At 44.2% G+C, this 19,185-nt stretch overlaps 1 protein-coding gene across 2 annotated transcripts; it reads right to left on the minus strand.

The window, feature by feature from the left end:
* Window positions 1-10,184: 10,184 nt before the first annotated feature.
* Window positions 10,185-17,513, minus strand: LOC120949916 (D-glucuronyl C5-epimerase B). 2 transcript variants are annotated; one of them, XM_040367519.2, is made up of 4 exons: window positions 16,499-17,513; window positions 15,629-15,782; window positions 14,134-15,558; window positions 10,185-14,041 (listed from the first exon to the last, which is right to left on the minus strand). In XM_040367519.2, exons 1-4 carry the CDS (start codon window positions 16,544-16,546, stop codon window positions 13,890-13,892), a joined length of 1,779 nt encoding a protein of 592 aa, XP_040223453.2. In that variant the 5' UTR covers window positions 16,547-17,513; the 3' UTR covers window positions 10,185-13,889. The 2 variants fall into 2 exon arrangements, with proteins under 2 accessions (XP_040223453.2, XP_040223454.2); XM_040367520.2 differs by having other exon boundaries at window positions 14,134-15,555; window positions 16,499-17,512.
* Between the last annotated feature and the right edge of the window lie 1,672 nt (window positions 17,514-19,185).

The following is a 19,185-nucleotide window of genomic DNA, read 5'->3' on the forward strand; positions in this document are numbered from 1 at the left end:
CAGAGTTGGTCGTGAGGTGAAAGATGTTTTGCTGAATAAAATATCATAAAATTACCTAAGCTATTGACATAGGCCATCACCAAGCGCGTCAAAGCCACCTGTCTCGCCCAAATGGGGTTGGCTTTCATACGTTTTTTTTTTTTTTGAGTGTTTGGAGTGACACCACACCACCCAAATGGGGAGAGCTGGCTGGCTGGCGTGTAGTTGTGAAACCGTAATTGGTATTTTACGACGCCCGATTATGGATTTGCCCACTAAACCGAACCCGCCCGTGCTCATGTTGCGATCCCGAACGATCGTCACTATGGCGCGACGAGCTCGGCTGAATAAATATGATAAATTTATCCACTCATTAAGTGATAAATCTTGTGATTCAATTTAACGGCACGGCATGGTTATTACGCACGTCTCTTAACGCTCCAGCGCAATCCATCAGACATTGGGGTGACGAGACATGGCGCGCGAGACGCGCTATCACATTATTTCACCTTTTAGAGCTTAAGCGCAAATTAACATCTTGCAAATTATCGGATGCGGATGCTGTGCGGATGCAGTCCCCTTTTGGTTGATTGAACTGTTCGCACACGGACAGCAGGGCAATGGAGAGGGAGCTACTTTTGTTAACTTTAACGGTAAGCTTCCCGTGACCCATCGACACAATTTGGGAAATGATGGGTATTGAATACGGCTGCCGTTGGATTATCATTAACGGGCGCTTTGTGGAGAAAAGTAAGCTGAGCAGGGAAATCAAAATTAAAATTGAAGAATCGATTGATCGTTCACAAATACATTACAATAAAGCATAATAACATGCCCGGTATGCATTCCGTTGCTAAACACGCCAATCGGGGCCACTCAACGGTCCTAACAATCATGTTTTAGCTAGGTTATGCAATAATACATATATTTATTATTATTATCATTTATTTGTCATCCGATTGGTTACACAAAAAGATACCAAGGGGCACAAAGCAAAACTACATGGAATTTTACATAATCGATTAAATTGCGTTCCGCATTACTTTGTGTATCTCTGGGTAGTTATATGCGTAGTTGATGGGTCTGCTAAGCCGGTCAGCCGTGGTTTAGTCGTCAACTCGCATGATTCACCAACAAGCTCGTCATGAGTTGAAGCCCCGTATGGACCGTGCCCTCCCATACGTAGGGACTTTTCTGCTATGGGTAATCAAAAAGTCACTGAAATCCAATCCCCCCCATTCATTAGTGGTGTAGTGTAATACAAGCAGTCCTTTATCGGCGAGACCAGTTTAAGTTGAATTTAAGTTGAATTAAATGATAGCTTAATTTTATACTAACAGGTCAAACGTCAATCATGTGTTAGTATAAAATTAAAGTTATACACAATAGCACTGCAAAAGAATATTCCAAAAATTAACGTTAAAAATATTGCTCACTCATCGAGCGCTGCAAAATATTATTTAAAATCAATTTATAAATTCATTGGATAAATATGAAAACATACGTTTAATTGACCTTGTTCCAATACACTTTACTTGAAGTCTTAGCTGAGCCTAAACCAACTGGAAGGATTATCTCTAAACCATGTTTACTTCGAATGATCCACTTTCCCGTGCCACTCTCGAGCCGACCACTTGCAAAAAAGTTCGATAAGATAGGAAATCATTTCCCTTCGCCGAGCCATCCTACCACATTCGAAGCCGTGCACATTTGCATCCATTTCCATGATGTAAGATTTAAGCCTGAAGCCTCCCCGCTCTAGAGCTCGTTCATATGCAAAACAGCATGTTTCTAATCCCAATCGCGAGTCTCGCGATTGCCTTCAAATCCAATCTCCGCACACACTCGAATAGATTTTGCCGCACAAATCGCAGACAGCCCCGACCCGATAGCTATTCGTTCCTTTCCACTTTGCGATCTGCCCCAAACACGGGAGGTACCGATCCAGGCAGCTAATTGACCAGCTCCTGCTTCACAGAGCTGCTCCAAAGGGGCACAGAGATAGAGCAAAAAAAGGGGGAAACACAACGAACAACAACAAAACTTACATCCCTCAAGCTCAAAGCTCAGCTCCCGTTCTGCAGCACGTGCACTATGAATCACCGAGCTCCGGGCTCCCATCGGAATGTATCGATCGATGCATGCGATACGGACTGGGAACCTTTGGGGTAGAATCACAGCAAATGCACAAATCTAACTACCCCGATCTAACCCTCGGTCGACTGCGGAAAAAGGGAGCTGCTACTCGCCCACTTGGCCGAGTGCCGATGCCAACCCTTGACCGAACGGGACAAGACTTTCCAATCTCCCGTACCCGTACGCCTTACCCCGGGCGGGTTGGATTGGGAAAATTTATGGTTTTACCGATTTATAGATTTCATTCAATGTGCTCCACATCTCTCTCTCCCACGAGAGGCCGGTCACTTGAGGTTGTCAGTTTCCGTCGGTGGACGCAATGCTCTACATCTATAGCCTTATTTTCGTTCCCACCATCAACGGCCCCAATGACGTTCTACCGATCAAGCTGTTGGTCGTATCAGTTGCATTTCAAAATCTGTGGCCTTTAATGGGTCTTTCGAGTTCACATTCTTCAGATTTCGAAATCCCATTAGATCAATAGATCTTGAGCTAAACGTCAAATCCAACACATAAATTGTCCATCGAAGTTTGTAATGTGGTTTAAATCTATTTTTGTGATTTACTATTTCCAATTCAAATTCTTTTTTTTATTTTAATAATATTTCCACAACACTCGTACAATGTCATATGGTGACTCAACTTTTCAACAATCCTTCTGTGTGTTCTGATCAGTCATGAGAGCGTCATGAGAACAACACCGAACGACCCAGCGTATAAAAGGTTAATTTATTCTTCAATAAATATCCTTCCCAATCAAAGCGTCCAACTGTAATAGAATTATTAAACGATCGACAAAAATTAGCAATTTTATTTTATGGACCCCTTTGGCCCCCCAAGGACCCCTAAAATGGCTCCCCAAATGGCAGTGACAGTTCATCTGCTTTCGTACAAACTATTTCTTTATTAAATTATCATTACATTTTCACCCCATTCGACCATAAAAACAACATTTAAATGCCTTCCTTTTTTGCATCTTTCACTTGGGGAAAGATAATTTACATCGTAGAGTGCAAAAATTAATTTCGCTTTCCAGTCATCCCAGACTACACTTGCAAGTTGTTGAGCTACATCTTACGAACAGGAACAAAATGCATAATCAAATGGTCCGTGCTTCTTTGCTTTTTAGTCACATTTTTTAAGACGTTAAACAAGTTTTCTGTCGATCGTTAACCGGCAAACGTTCGGCGGCTGCAAAGTACCACACATTCTAAGCGACTTCTCATCTGCAAGTGTTAAAACCCCCTGCGCCGAAGCAAAGGAACCTCGGTCACTTAATTAGGTGTGTGTGTGTGTGCGAGTGAGTGGATGTATGCAAAATAATAAACATCGCTACATAATGAGTGTATTATTGCACAGTTTTATGAGCCGCTGCCTTTCTAGCGGCTGGCTCCCGTGTGTTGCTGGAGCACGAAGAGAAGGGGACGCCATTTTTCAATGTTGACCTCCTGGAAAATTGGTCCCGCCAGCGGGTTGTCCACTCGAGATGGTACTTTGCCGAAGAGCTAAAGCGCCCCGCAAGCTTTAAACGCTATCGAGCAGATCGCTCGACAAACTTGTACGACACACGATCCACTCTCCAGATCGAACACTAACGGCCACCGTAATCCGCCTGTGCATCCTTTACAGACGCTGTTGCGATTATGTTCTTTTTTGTCGGATTTATAGCCATGTAGAATGTAGATTTTTCTATCTATTAGTGCTGCGCAACCATCGCCGTCACCGAGCGCAAGTGTGGGGCTGAACTGAATTATGAATTCGTTTCTGTTGCATTTCTCGCTCGGTGGCCCCCGAAGAACATGAAGGGTTTGAATTACCGGAAGCCGTAAGCAACAGTGGGCACAGAATCAAACAGCAGTAAAACTCATCGCTAAGATTCGAACCCGGTAAGAAGCTGCGCAGTAGCGCGCTGAGAAGAGCGCCTGCTGATCATGAAACATTTGCCACGAGATCGTAAGATACGAAGCGTGAAATAAAATCCCCAAACATCCCGGGAGTGAACGATTTGGTTTCACTGCTAACCACACATTACACAGCCAGCAAATAATAATCGGCGTGGCGCGTGCTCTACCATCACGATCACGTAGTGCCCGGGCTGGTCTAGCTCGGAACGTTCGACCCCAAACCCCCTGAAGCTTCGCATTTTACACGCGCAAAAACCATCTCCCACCCGGGCTGAGCCTCCCTTGCCAATGATAAAACGGTAGCTAATTTATCGAGATTGATTTTACACGGTCACTATGGGAGGGAGGGGAAGCGAATTTGCTGCCGTAATAGTGGCGATCGATCGCGCGAGGGGTTCCGATTTGCCGAATCGATGAGTGTTGCTACCGATGCTACACACCTCTACGGAGTGCTTCGCCCGCCGGAGGGACAATGCGGGGAGGTTTTGCGATCGGAACAGAAGATTTGTGATATTAGCAGGCATTAGTTTCTTCGCTCGATCGTGTATTTACATGCATTGCCCTAGCAGCAGCAACACCACCACCACCACCAGCACACTGTTTGCATAGAGCGTGCGTGAAGGAAATGATTGCGTTAAGCTACGGGGCATCATCATAATCAGGCACGGGCGTATAGTGCGGTTGAGGCCCAAATAACCTTCCCTCCTGTGGAACGTGCACGTTTTTCTCTCTCTCTATCCGGTTCGCTTTATCGCTGTCGGGCTACAATTGGGCCCAATTTTCAGGCCTAACCGAACGATTAATTTAATTATGTTGTTTTGCCCGCGCAAAAAGGGTGCCAGCCAGCCAGCCGGCCAGCCAACCTACTTGCCAGCGTGTAAAACGAATCTGGTGTGATTTACCCGCACAGCATCCGAGCAGCGTCGGGCTGCCTGCTGGCGAACAGTTAATGTTTCTCGCCTGCAATTATGCTTTATCAATATTATTAAACATTTATAGCTATCGGACGGGGGAGCATTTTGTGGCGGTTTAAAAGGTTGAGTTTGCAAGGCCCACGCCCAGCTGTGAACTGTTGCGGTGTTTTTTTTTTTAGGACGGTGGAGTTTTAAGGTGCGATGAAAAACGTTTATACTGTTAAAATGTTGTAGTTTTCTTTTGTTTCGCATGAATTAACAAAATACGTTGATGTTTCATACAAAGCAAATGAGTTCAATCATTACATGGCAAGTTATGCATTCATTTTTCATCTAAAATTTCAAATATTTAAAGATTTATAAATGAAAACCCTTAAATAGTGCTACAGCCGTGTTTGTTATAACAATATTTTAAGGATACCAATAAATGTCGCCACTAGCTTATTACATGTTTGCTTTGTACGGCAAACATCTCTTGATGTGATGTGATGTGTGATCTGGAGTCTTTATATTAGTCATTTCGTTACAGTGTACATTACTACATTACATTACATTACTTTTGTACACTCCAAATAAGACATTTTTCTTTACCGAAAGTGTGTTTTTCTCAAGTTCTCGGGTAGTTTTGCTTCATGATTGACAATGTTGAGAAAACATCTGCAGAAAGCAATCATATTTTACTGATATTTTGATTTAGAATACGAAAAACGGTCCAGGGCACCACGAATATATTGCGTGGATCAATAACTAGAGCCTGTCGTCCAAACACCTGCGACATAACAATAGACACCAACAACATACAATAGACAAAACACACCAGAAACCAAACTATGCATAAACACGAAGATCACTGTAGTAACAACATCACTATCACCAAGTAAATAATAATAATTATAATAATTCAACCACGTATGCCAGGTATAAGGCAAAACAACAAAGGGGAAATACCTTGCGAAGGGCATACATTGTTGACACAAGAAGTGTTAATATTACAGCTAATAAAAAGTAGTCATACTCAAAATTAAATAGATATTTAAGTAGAATTGATTACTTAACTAGAGGCAATGTCCCAATAAAAAAAAAACTAGAGACTAAATGCTTTGTACCCTAAATGAAAGTCCTGCCCAAAAACGTCATATCCCATTGCTTGAAATTTACGAGAGACATCCGGAAAGAAAATAACAGGACCCATTATGACAAGAGACGACGAATCTTGTCTATTTACCAGTATGCAACTGCTCCTATGGAACTAATCACTTAGAAACTTTGATATGGGAAATTCTACCTCAACCAATTTATCAGCTAATCGATAGAGAATTATCAGTTTGGGCACTTCACCAATAGACTTCCAAAATAGGACCATTACCATTACTTACAACTCTATTCACTTTCTGAATTCTTGGAGTGTCATCTTACACAAGGCAAGGTCGCTTTGCCGCAACACTTCCAGTATGAGAAGTCTCTGGCAGCATTTCCATGATGGCCTGGACGATCAATCGCCATTTTAAACCAGTTACCGCTTCCACAAGTTTAACAGCCTACGTCGCCAAAACGATGATGTTCTCTAACCGTCAGCGTCAGTAAGCCAAACTAAGATAAAGTCAAACTTTTATTTGGAATGGACAGCAACCAAGCTACAATGTATTACTCGATACAGATCTAAATTTCAACTGATAAAAAGGATAAAAATAGTGGAAAATGATGACACTTGTTTCGCACTATGAATAAGTAATATTTTTTTAATAAAACAAAAACAACTTCAAAGTTTGGCTTAAAATGCTATGAACTAATCAGTATTTCTAATACAATAACAAACGATTGTTGTCTTTTCTATCATTTGATATGATATGTTATAATTATAATTATCTTTTTGATCGGTATGTTCACAGTTTAGAAATTTAGGAACGTATTCTTAGTAGAAGATGTCTTTGCACGTATTACTTGAAGTTTAAAGTTTTTTTAGTAAAAATAATGCAGCAGCAAAACAGGACCCTCTATACATCTATGTACAGATAGTGATCTCGAAAAAAGGTTTGAAAATGCAAACCAAATGTTACTTTGAGTTACCAGTCCGATTTGGAGACATCAGTTGGGCACCTTAAAAGTACAAAATTTGACGCTAATAAACTAAAATTATTATTAACATTATAAAACAATTCAAATCCAAACCTTCGACTTGCCATCAAACCCACTTATTCACCACACACTTACCCGTCCACCCATTCCTGCACCGTTTGGCGTCAAATCGAAAAAGCTCACCCAATCGAGCACCGATGATTGGGATGTCGTAACACACCATCACACACACACACACACACGCACAAGCGAGTCGTGAGCCAGCAGGAACGTCGATTTGAAATTCAAAATTTTTGCAGCCCACCTAAACGTGCGACCAACGCAGACGACAACGGCGACGACGGCATCTCTTGAGCAATTGATTTGTGTGACTTCCCAGGTCCCACCAATGAGGGGGAAAGGGACTTTGCCGCCTGATCGTACATCCCACAGGGAACGTACAACACATCGAAAACCACTCGCAGCGCAACACTTTCACCCGTCCCCGTAGCGGGCTGGAGCCCTTTCGAGCCCTGTCGAGTGGTGTGGCTTTGACACACACGTTTGACGCTGTCTTGAAGGGGAGAGATACTGCCTGGCTGCTACGAGTGGCAGTTGGGGCGCGATATGTAGTGAGCTGCTGCCCTATCATCATTGACGCGTTTTTCCCTTTTAAAGACGCAGTCGGTAACGATGCTTTGACAGGTTGATGGGGCATGATGGGATGCGCATGAGCACGGGACGAGCGTTATGGGACATCGCGTGCTCGCGCACCGTACCAGCACGTGCCTGCCTAGGCCAAGACAACCCCCGTGCAATGGCGAAAGGGGCCAGCTCGTACGTACCAACCGATCGAACCAATAGATTCGGTAGGTGGCAGGTAATCAACCTTCCCGGGGCAAGCTAATCAACAGCCTCTGGAAACACTGGCACGGCTCGAGAAGGCAGAACAGGCCTCGATGCAAATGCTGTTGCTGTAGGTTTCTCCAACGCCAGCCCACACTCTATTCGCACCCGTCGTCGTCGAGCCGTTGAGCTACACACAACAAACGCGTAATCACCATTTCTATGCAAAACATGAGGTGCAGTCGATTGCAGCAATCGTATCCACTTGCGCGCGCACACACACACGTGCGCGCGGGCCAGTTGGACCTCCGTTGGACGATAATTTATTTCCTCCTGCACTCCTGCGGCACTGACGAGACGTGGCTGCGACCCTACTGCCTGGCGCCACTGATGAGTTAGCCCACTTGGGCCTCTCCCCAACTGCCAGCGATTGCAGTGCGCACCGAATCCGAAGGTGGCGTGAGGCCATGCTGTTGCACAAGTTGCACTGCAAAAACCAATGATTTGGGGCAATATCAAGTCTCGCGCACCTCCCTACTCATCCGGGTTCCTGGGTGATCATCCCAGCAACGACCCACGACGGAATCTTCCGGCGAAGTTTGGATGCTCCGTGCGTGTGCCGCAAATCGAACGCAAATAATTCGCACACGGAGAGGGGGAGGCCAATGGGCCCAATTCCTATTCGTCTTAAATCATCCGCCGGGCCGCCCCAGTCACTGTTCAGCATAAAAGACACATAAAAATTCAAATCAACTCCATGGAACGCTGGAAATGTCCCGCGTCAGCTTTCCTGGGTGCGACAACTGTCGGCGAGACTGTGTTTGCCATCCAGAAGGCTCCACGATGATCCTCTAGATGACTTTGGGAGATGATCTACACAGGCAAGTTTGCTGAGAATTCTTAATTTTACAAAAAAGTATACAGAAAAGTCATTGCAATAGACTCAACAGAAGATTGGGTCCAATTCCACGAACATTGGAAATATCCAAATTTTACTGATAGGGTCTGTCGGCGAAACGGTTTGCCTTCCAGAAGACTCTACAATGATCCTCTAGATAACGTTTAGCGATGATCTTCGCAGAAAAAATCCCTCTACATGACGTTTAGAGATGATCTTCGCAGACAAATTGTTTCAGAATTTTTAATTTTGTGAATTTATACAGAAAACTCACTACATAAGACACAAACAAAACTTGTTAAATGTAAAATATGTAAGGAACGTTATGTAATCTTCAATTTATAAAACGTCTAATAATTTCCCAGAATGTAGCAAATATTCGGTCTCCCGGGATATTCCCCAAATAGACTGTGCCGTCATTCGTAGGACTGACTATCCTGATATGGGGGGGTCTGACGGCACTGAAAGCCAACCCCACAAGTGGTACAGGCTTGACCGACAACGGTTGTTGAGCCAAACGAAGAAGAAGAGCAAATATTGTCTGTCTGTGGGACTGATTTTGTCATCCATAAGAATTTACGATGGTGCTCTAGATATCTTAAAGAGATGATCTTTACAGACAATTTGAATAAAAGCTGCTAATTTTGCAGAATATATATATAGAAAACTTACTACAAAAGACACAAAAAAAACATGTTAAATAGACGAACTCTACGAACGCTGTAAATGTCGCATATCAGCTTCTCTGTCTGCGAAAACTGTCTTGGAAACACTTTGCCATACAGAAGGCTCCAGGATGATCCTCAGAGTGACTTGAATAGGTGATCTTCACAGACAAGTTTGTTCTGAATTTGATTTTATAGAATGGCATACAGAAAACTTACTACAAAAGACTCGGAAGCAGCTTATTTTGATGAATATGATCAGTCATAAGAACTTCTGAGAGAATGCATTTTGCAGCATTACAGTTTGCTATCCGGAAGATTCCGCGCTGATCCTCAGGTTGACTTGAAGAGATGATATTCCGATATGCTTTACAATTTCCTACGTTATTTTCACAATTCACAGTTATAAATAATGCCTACAGGAAGAGATAACACATGTTAAATGCATAGTTAACTGGATATGATGAATCAAAGGATCGAATTGTGATCTTCAACATAGAATAGAACAGTAACCGAGCAATTACGCGTCTATTCGGTAGCATTTTAGAAGGGAAGGTTAGATGTTCATCGGATATTGTAGGAAGACCTTATCCAAACGTAAACGTCCAACCGTTGTTCAATTGTAATTACGTGTGTTTCCTTTATTACGGATGCGGGAAGTGGCACCAGAGTCAGAGAGTTTCTTTTGTTTTTTTTTTGCGCGAGTGCAAACATAACGCGAAGTTGTGTTTCATATGTTTTTATGAACTCTTTGTGTGTATGTGTGTATGTTTAAATGTAATATTTGCGCGCTCTACACAACACGTTTCGGTACACTCTATCAATTTGCAAAGATATTAATAAATGCGCTTATATGTGTCTGTGTTCCAACTACTTCGAGTCGTTACATTACTCTTCATTGCTTGCATCATACCTTATTACTGGTTGCCTATATATGATATGGTACTATATTATTGACGGTTAACCGATAATGGGTTTGCTTGTATGCTTTATCGTGTTAATTGTGTGTTTTGCTAAAATCAGAACAAGAGTTGATTTACTATCTGATTGGCGTAATTGTTTACTTATTAGACAGCAAACGACACCATTCCTTTTGAAGGAGAAAAATACTACTGCGGTTACGTAGAAAACGAAACAGAAACGGTTCTTAGTAAAGGTGTTGTAGAAGCTTTACAAAAACATAATACACACTTTGGCAAGGGTTGTTTCTAAGCGTGAAGATCAAACAAAACAACACACGATAGTTAATCATTTCTTCCCTCCCCCTAATTCGACAGTAGCTATATGTTCATGTTCCAATGTGTGTGTGTGTCTCTCTCTGAGTGTATACACTAGTTTTGTGCTTTTAAAAAAAGGTTTGCAAACCAAAACCATCTGTCTACCCTTTTTCGCTCGATATGATACTCTCATCGTGATGGTTTGATTTGTTTTCGAGTAATTTACCAATCTTCTGAGTCCGTTGTATTTTTTACTGTGTTTACTAATCGTTTGTTTTACTTCGTTTTTTATGCTTTTTTACTTGCTTTACGTACGCTTCTTGCTACCTTTTTTTTCTATTTAGATGTTTTGCTTTAACTTTAGCTACAAATTTGTACACGGTTTATGTTTGCATTGTTTTGCTTCTATTTGCAAAGTGGTTGCAACAGTAGTTAAGTTCGACAGGGGCGTGTGTTAATGCAGAGAAATATATATAGAGAGAGAGTCTAAAGTGATGTGCTCGATATGCTTTGATACCGTGTCGACATGCCTCGGCCACGTGGCGAGACTTTTCACTAACTATCGAAATTTGTGGAGCTTTCGACTTTGGGTTTATAAACGGGATCAGTATGAACAACTGTCCTCTCATACAGTAGGTGTAAACGTGCGAAAGGTTAGAGAGACTTTAAACACTAAACGCTGGTCAGAGGAACGTTACCGGATTGTTGGTTGGTTGATTAGCTATATCGACCATGAGCCTTTCAAAATCAAAAGAAATTGCCCTATTCTATCGTTCCGCTGTTTGCCCATTTCAACTATGTTTGCCACATATGCAGCTTAAGCTACAGCTTTCGGACCACCTGAACCACGGGGCCCCTTCTGTGCCAGTTTTGCCTATCCTTCCTTTTTTATTGTCGAGAGTGTTTTTTTTCTATATATGTTTTACGCTTCCTTCCTCGCTCTGTTCGCTTGTCCTCTTCATTACAAAACAGTTTCCCTCTAACAGCCAGTGAAGATATTGTGTTGCAAGACTACTAGCTTATCACTACCATTTATCGCGATGCGTTCGTGCAGATTACTTCCCGGTTTACTATACCCAACGCTACCCCAGCTTGTTCACACATTCACTACACACGGTTAATAAACGATCACTACGTGAGCCGGGAACTGCACTACACTAGCCTATCCTACGCTACACTTCCGTGCACCCGAAATCTCGCAGTCAAACTGGAAGAGAAGAGTTCAAGTGATTGCAGTGCCATTTTACGCTGGAATGGATCAATGTGTGTTGTCTTTTTGGGGACTGAAACGTTAACACTTGTTGTTTATTTTTCTTTACAAAACGGCTATCCCGCTACACTTTACTCCGCTGGTAGAAGGTGCAATTGAAATCGAAATCGATAATCCCATCACGGCAATCCAAATCGTCCGCATTCAGAATGCAGTCTTACGTACGGTAAGCAATCGTATAAAATGAGTCTTTCTAAAGGGGCCGCACTAACACGGAATCGGCACCGCAACAGTTAGAAATAGGGGTTTAGTGATTAGTTTGTCTTTTTTTTGCTCTTCCTATTTTTTGTGGTCTTTCGCACCTGATAAGCTACGTTTTAGAAATGGGAACTAGCATTGGTTCAAAGATGATTGCAGTATAAAACTGTTATGTTACGTGTTGTTGCTTCTCTTTGCGTCTGCTCGTGAGCCTGTCTTCATGTAACGCATTCTAGAAAATATAAATAACACCTAGTTTCGATGACCTAATATTGAGCTTTCCTGTTCGAGCCATTCTTTTAAAGCATTCCACACAATATTTATAAATAAAATTAATTGCTAACCTAAACATCAGCTAAACTAAGCTTATACACAAACATTTTTGAAATACTCATTTGAAAAAAAAACAGATATAACTCTTATCGAAACGATAAGATGCACCCATAAAGAAATTAAAGCAAAGTACATAAGTTAACCTTTTTTCTAGGCAAAACAGGCAACAAATCTCTTACACTCACTCACATCACTATCGTAAAGCTTGTGAATAAATGTGCGCACCGATCGTTCTTTCGAACCGTCCCGATCGTTTCTTACTTATACTCCTATTTACTGTGTTTCCAGTGTAAGCTCTCTAAATACATTTGATTGGTATGTTGCTGTGACACGTAGTGCTGGCACAGCACCAGCCCTCTCATCTATAAACTAGCCATCCACATGCGCTGTGCCGTCACAAGATCGGTGATGCAAAGGTGTGATCCCTCAGCGTGCAATTGATCCAGAGGATCCACAACTGCGCTTTAACTGTGATGATGTGGAAGATTGTGAACGAAGCCGGTGCGCTATTATCACCCACACACGCAAACAAGAAGGGCAACAGTTGCTAATGCTCCAGTACCTATATTTAACCTATTTTTTATACGTATATCAACAAAGGTACAGCCCTCTTTCTAGTGAGGGCAGCAGGCAACAAAACAATGGCAAGGAGTAGGTTTTTCGCTTTCGAAGACAGACAGGCTATCTCGTCCCTAGTTTCCTATCAGGGTTAACAGGGTTTCCACTTAACGGCTAGGATGATATTTGGATTTGGAATTCCATTCATGTTACAACCTTCTTTACAAATTTTATAATTTTCGCTCTCGCTACTCAAAACCCTACTACACATCCCCCCCCCACATGTGTTTTTTTATGATAAGAGTGTGGTATAATACTACTACTGCTACTGATTATTACTGCAAGTGAGCGCATGAGCATATTAGTAGATTACAGATTACAGTACAAAAAGGGGGTTGAAAGCACCTACCAAATGTGTTTGTGTTTTTTTTCTTCTTCTATGAATATACAAAACCAGAGCGCATCCGGGACATGTGCGGATATGCGCGTTCCCTGTGCTCGGCAGCTCCGAACGCTACGCGTTCCACCGGGAAGGGACAGGCTTCTTACTCTCTCTCTCGCTCATATGTACAATTCCCGCTACATTCTCTAAAAGGTACCATATTATCATATCACGAAAGCCTTCGCAGAATATTACCACCGGTGCTGGGTGGTGCACCATTCCCTTATCTCTCTCTCTCTCCACGGGGTTCTCCAGGGCTGTGTCTGTTTTGTGGATTTTTTACTCTTCCATAATCAATTTATGGTTTGCCCTCGCTCCCAGCAAGATCGATACGGTTGACGCCGCCACCCCGCCCGCTGTAGTGTACAGATGTAATGAGATAATTTGTGTGTGTGTGTGTCCGTGGTGTAAGGCATTTAAAATGGAAGTGGAGAAGATTTTGCAGGTCTACCGTTGGCTCCGGCGGCCGCCGGCCTAGTTGTGTGGTGCACGCTTGCCTACCATGTAGTTTTTCCACCGTTCCGCCGTTTGCGAGATCAGCGGGTCCGGATCGATCGTGGCCAGCAGGAGCAGCTGATTGACGTGCGTCGCATGGTAGTCCCAGCGGGCTAGGTTCGGTGCAATGCCTGCAAGCACACAGAGAGAGAGAGAGAGAGAGAGATAAAGCAAAAGTTAATCACAACAACCCCATTCCCAAAAAAAACCGAACTTTGCTTACCAAGGGTAAAGTGTCGCAAGTCGTAGCTCGTCCCCGAACCGGTATCGTACAGTAGCAGCATCTTCTTCAGGCTGGCCATACCCTGCTCGAACAGTACCGCCGCCTCGTTCGATTGGTTCGCCGGTGCGGTCGAGTTCAGATCGTACAGCCCGAGCAGCGAGTAGATGAACCCGTTCAGCACGAACGAGTGCGGCGTCGTCGGGTACTCCTCGTACCACGCGTACTTCCCCAGGAAGGTCGCCAGCACGCCGCCCTGGTACGACGGTATCCGGAACAGCTTCAGCCCATCCAGTGCCGCCCGCAGGTACCGCTTATCGCCCTTCGAATGGTAGTACGCCCGGGCCAGCAGCGATATCGCATGACCCTGGGCCATCGCCGAGTACCACCCCCGGGCCAGCTCGCCAAACCCAGAGCCCAGCTTCCGCCGCACCGGGATCGGCCACCCGCCCGTGCTCGGGTCCTGGTGCCGAATCAACCACTCTGCCGCGTCATAAAAATGGCTAATATGCTCACTCGTCGACAGCGTCAAATTGTCAATGCTCCCATTGCCCAGCAGCGATATCTCCACCACCTTCAGCTCCGTCCGTCGCATCTTCCGCCGCTTGTCCGTGCTCGCGTACTGTGGCAGCCCCTTCTGCAGGTCCACGAACAGATCGCGCGTCAAATGCTTCCACCCGCCGGTACAGTTCAGCCCGATGCCGTAGTAAATGTTCTCGTCCTGCACCCCGATCAGCAGATCCGCCAGTATGTAGTACACGTGGTACAGCTTCTGCGTTTCCCGGTTCTGCAGCGTGACGCACAGCGTCGAGTTTGGCTTCAGCAGCACGTCCACGCTCAGCACCAGATCGAGCACGTGGTCCATCGGCAGCACGACCGCCGTATCGAACGATTTGCCGGTGGAAAAGCTCAACACTGCACCGGCCCCCGCCCGCGCCCGATCGATCGTCCGGTTCATCGAGCTGCCCTTCGGCACAATCCACGTCGCCGTCTCGCGCTCACCGTCCTCCACCGTCTTGCGGCGCGGTTCCGGCTCGGTCAGGTTTTTGCTATAATGCGACAGCCCGAACTGTGCGATCTGGGTCGCGTAAAAGTAGCCCTGGCTTTCCCACTGCGTCGAGATCGGCACGCCGTCGATCGCACTGATGCACTTGACGCGATCGCGCATCTCCACGTTGTAGTTTTCGAAGTACATAAAGATGCCGCGCGGATCGTACGCACCCTTCGGGTAGTTGACCTTCCCGTAGCTGTGCGTCCAGTCGAACCGCCGGCTGCCGTCCACCACGTTCAGCGACCCGTACACGTCAAAGTACTTCTGCAGAAAGGAAAAGGGCAGGTACACCTCTTCGCCCTCCTTCCGGCAACCGATCGCGTACTCCTGGTTGATGATGCAGTCGATTTCCTCCGTCTGCTCGAACGGACTGTCTGCTGGGAATGGTGTGTTAGGTTAGCAATAGAAGGAGAAGTGATTGCCAATAGAACGTAGGGAGGAGCTTACCACTGTCGCCATGATGCTGGGGCCACTTTGGCACAAAGCCATGCCCGACGCCACAGTTGGCCCACAGCGCGAACGTGATCAGTGCAACCGTCACGCACAGGCTTATCAGCAGGAACTTTAAATTCAGCCGCATAATTACGAAGAAAAATCGAGCCTGCAAAAGAAAAGGTACAAAGAGAGAGAGAGAGAGAGAGAGAGCTTGTTAGTGTGATTGCAGTGTAGAACGAGCATATAATATTTTTCAAATGATTGATGTTTCCACCTTGCCATCCGAATCGAACGCAGTATTGGGTCAGCCGGCAAGCAAAGGGCACATCGCTTCATCATTTCCGTTCTAAGAAGTTCGTTCGGCACGCACCCCATCAGGTGAAAGCGAAACTTTTGGGTAAGATTGATACGACAATCCCCACAGAAAGGTGGAAGAAACACCCTCCACCAGTGCGTCACAATCTCGATTGGGTCTGTTTATCATATTGCTTGCAACCATCAATAACTTTCTTCCACCCTCCTTTCCCTTAGGACCACTCTATTACCGTGCGATTTTCGCATGACACCGTCAATAATCATAAATCATGGACACGGCCACGACTCTGATCGATAACCGACCGGTACGTACGATTCGGTCCGGAAACGCAAGCAGCAGCGGGGGGGTGAGGGTTTCGGGATTTCCTGAAACGCTTCTACTTCATGGCCAAAGACGGGAAAACTACCACAAATGAATTCGACACCGGTCGATGGTTCGGGTTTTGGATGGACACAATCAAAAGCCTGCCCTTTTTCCAACCCATTAACCCCCTTGTTTTGCTGCAGTAATGCAAATTAATAAATCATAAATTAAAAAAATAAAGCATTTCACACCGTCCAACTTACCTTTTGATCGTTTGCGGATGCGCCAACACCGTTTTTTAACGCAGTCATCGATCTCGGATGGATGTTTTCGCTTCGGGCCGGTTTGGGGTGGATGGGTTGGGGAGGTGTACTTCCGTATGTAAATCTCACCAGCTTTTCCTGGCCTTCTATGTAAAACAGGGCCTCAAAACAAACGACGATGCTGGGTGGTGCAAAATAGACCTCCCTTCCGCTCTATCTCTCTCCCTCTCCCTCTTTCTCTAGCTCATCGTGTGTGTGTATTTGCGATTTCGAGTTTTCCGCAGCGTCCCGACACCTCGTTCACGTTCACGGTGCGGAGGGCAGAGACAGTTTTCATCCCATCATCAACACCGTCACCGTCATTATCATTCCCTGGTTGTTTGCTCGCTTTTCCGCAACACTTTTTTCCGCGTTCCGGTTGGATTTTGTTTTTTTTTTTTCTTCTTTCCTTCCGTTCACTTGCGTGGGTGGTCGAATGACGAAGGTCGCCCGAACCGACAGGGAAAACTTATTTTTGCCTCTAGCAACCACGGTCACGTTACGGCACGGTAGCGGGTGTTACTGAACGCAGTTGCCACACCGCCTTACTTTTCGCAACAAACAATTTTCCGGCCACTTACACTTTCACCTTCCGCTGCACCACCGCACGACCAGCAGGAGGTGTCATGGTGCAGGTGTGACCGATGGGAGTTTGCTTCTGTAGCTCGGGATGCTGAACTTGGAGCTTGATTGTCGCGTTCACGCACGTTCCGTGCAATTTTCCCTACCAGGCCAGATCCTTGGCCAGTCGGGAGGGTAGTGGACCGAAGGTAAGCAAAATGGTACGAAAAACTGCTTCCGCCTGCGTCGTTCCGCGATGTTCGCTTTCGTTGATGTGTGCACAGGCGCGTTCGTGTGTGTGTGTGAGTGTGTGTATGTTTTTCTTGTTGAAATCTGACAGCTGCAAAATCAAAACAAACCGTAACACGACCGTGTTTCACCTCCTGCACGATTGATGTATGAGAGGGTGAAATACGCCCAACGGAGCAGTCCAGCGGTACAGTAGAGTCCTTTGTTTATGGAAAATTGAAATAACGAACGCGAAATTCTCGTTTCATGTGTAGAGTGTACCAATTGTTGTGCTATCGACAAAAAGATCAAAATTAATGAATAAATGTAGTTATTTGCGGTCAATGTATTCATGTAATTTATCGTATTTCCTTAATTTCTAGCAACTTTCATAATTATTCGAAGTCAACTACAGGCGGTCCCCGAGATACACGGTTAATGGGGACCGAAAACGGCCGCAAAATACCGCGTATCTCGAATTTCCGCGTAAGTCGAATCTCGTGATTTCCAGCTGAAATATCACTAATTTTCGTGTAATTTTGCAAGTAAGGGGTGGTTTTAGTCACTTTATGAATTATTTGATATTATTCTGACTGAATATAACTGTTTTAAACCTTTTGAAATAGTTTTTCACATTCGATCAAAACGGAAATTATTTGGCAATTTGCAATTGATGTGTCAAATCAGTACAATTTGCTCAAAGAATTGTCAAATTTAGAAAACCGCGTATCTCCGAATCCGCGTATAAGAGGTACCGTGTATCTCGGGGACCGCCTGTAATCAAATACAGTGGAGCGCCGTTCATCCGGGTACCTTTTATCCGGCTGTCCGTTAATCCGTGCTGTTGAGAAATTACAGTTCAATACGAAGGTGACATTGCGTTATGAGGCCGAAAATACACGGACCGGAAATTCGCGGCCGTGGAATTTCGCATATACAGGCGGTCCCCGAGATACACGGTACCTCTTATACGCGGATTCGGAGATACGCGGTTTTCAAAATTTGACAGTTCTTTGAGCAAATTGTACTGATTTGACACATCCATTGTGAAATACCAAATAATTTCCGTATTGATCGAATGTAAAATACCATTTAAAAAGTTTTAAAACTGTTCAATTCATTAGAAACATATCAAATAATTAATTTGGTGGCTAAAACCACCCCCTGCTTGCAAAATTTCACGAAAATTAGTGATATTTTGGCTGGAAATCACGAGATTCGACTTACGCGGAAATTCGAGATACGCGGTATTTTGCGGCCGTTTTCGGTCCCCAATAACCGTGTATCTCGGGGACCGCATGTACAGTCAGAATTCAATAGTTGAACGCTTTTTAGTTGGCATGCTTTTTAGTTGAACGCTTGATAGTTGGCTGACAGTTCAATTAAAAAGCATGTGTTTGTATGGGAAACCTAGTTTTTGAAAATTTCACAAAAATCTCATGGCTTGCCGAGAAAAAATTTATAACTTTTTTGTATGGAAAAACGTGCCAACTAAAAAGCCGCGAAATTCCGGTCCGTGCATTTTTGGCCGTACATAGCTAGCACAACATTTGGAACACATAGCACAACAATTGGTACATGGAAGAGGTTTTGGAAAAGGACTATAACTTTTTTTAAAAGTGTCTAATTTACAAAATGTTTAAGCAATAATATAGTTAAGATGTGTGCCTATCTCCTTCACCATTGTTTATAAAATTTTATTCGGTAGTTTTGTCACAATTCATGTTTTAGTCCAAACGCTGTACAAACTCGTCCATAATTGGTGCACCTACCCTATGAATCAAACAAATATAAGATTTATTTTCCAATTCACTTGAAAATCGAGAAATAATCCTTCCAAATTATGTTCCTTTTTTATG

The sequence above is a fragment of the Anopheles coluzzii genome, chromosome 2 (assembly GCF_943734685.1).
Source record: "Anopheles coluzzii chromosome 2, AcolN3, whole genome shotgun sequence".
NCBI classification, from domain to species: domain Eukaryota; kingdom Metazoa; phylum Arthropoda; class Insecta; order Diptera; family Culicidae; genus Anopheles; species Anopheles coluzzii.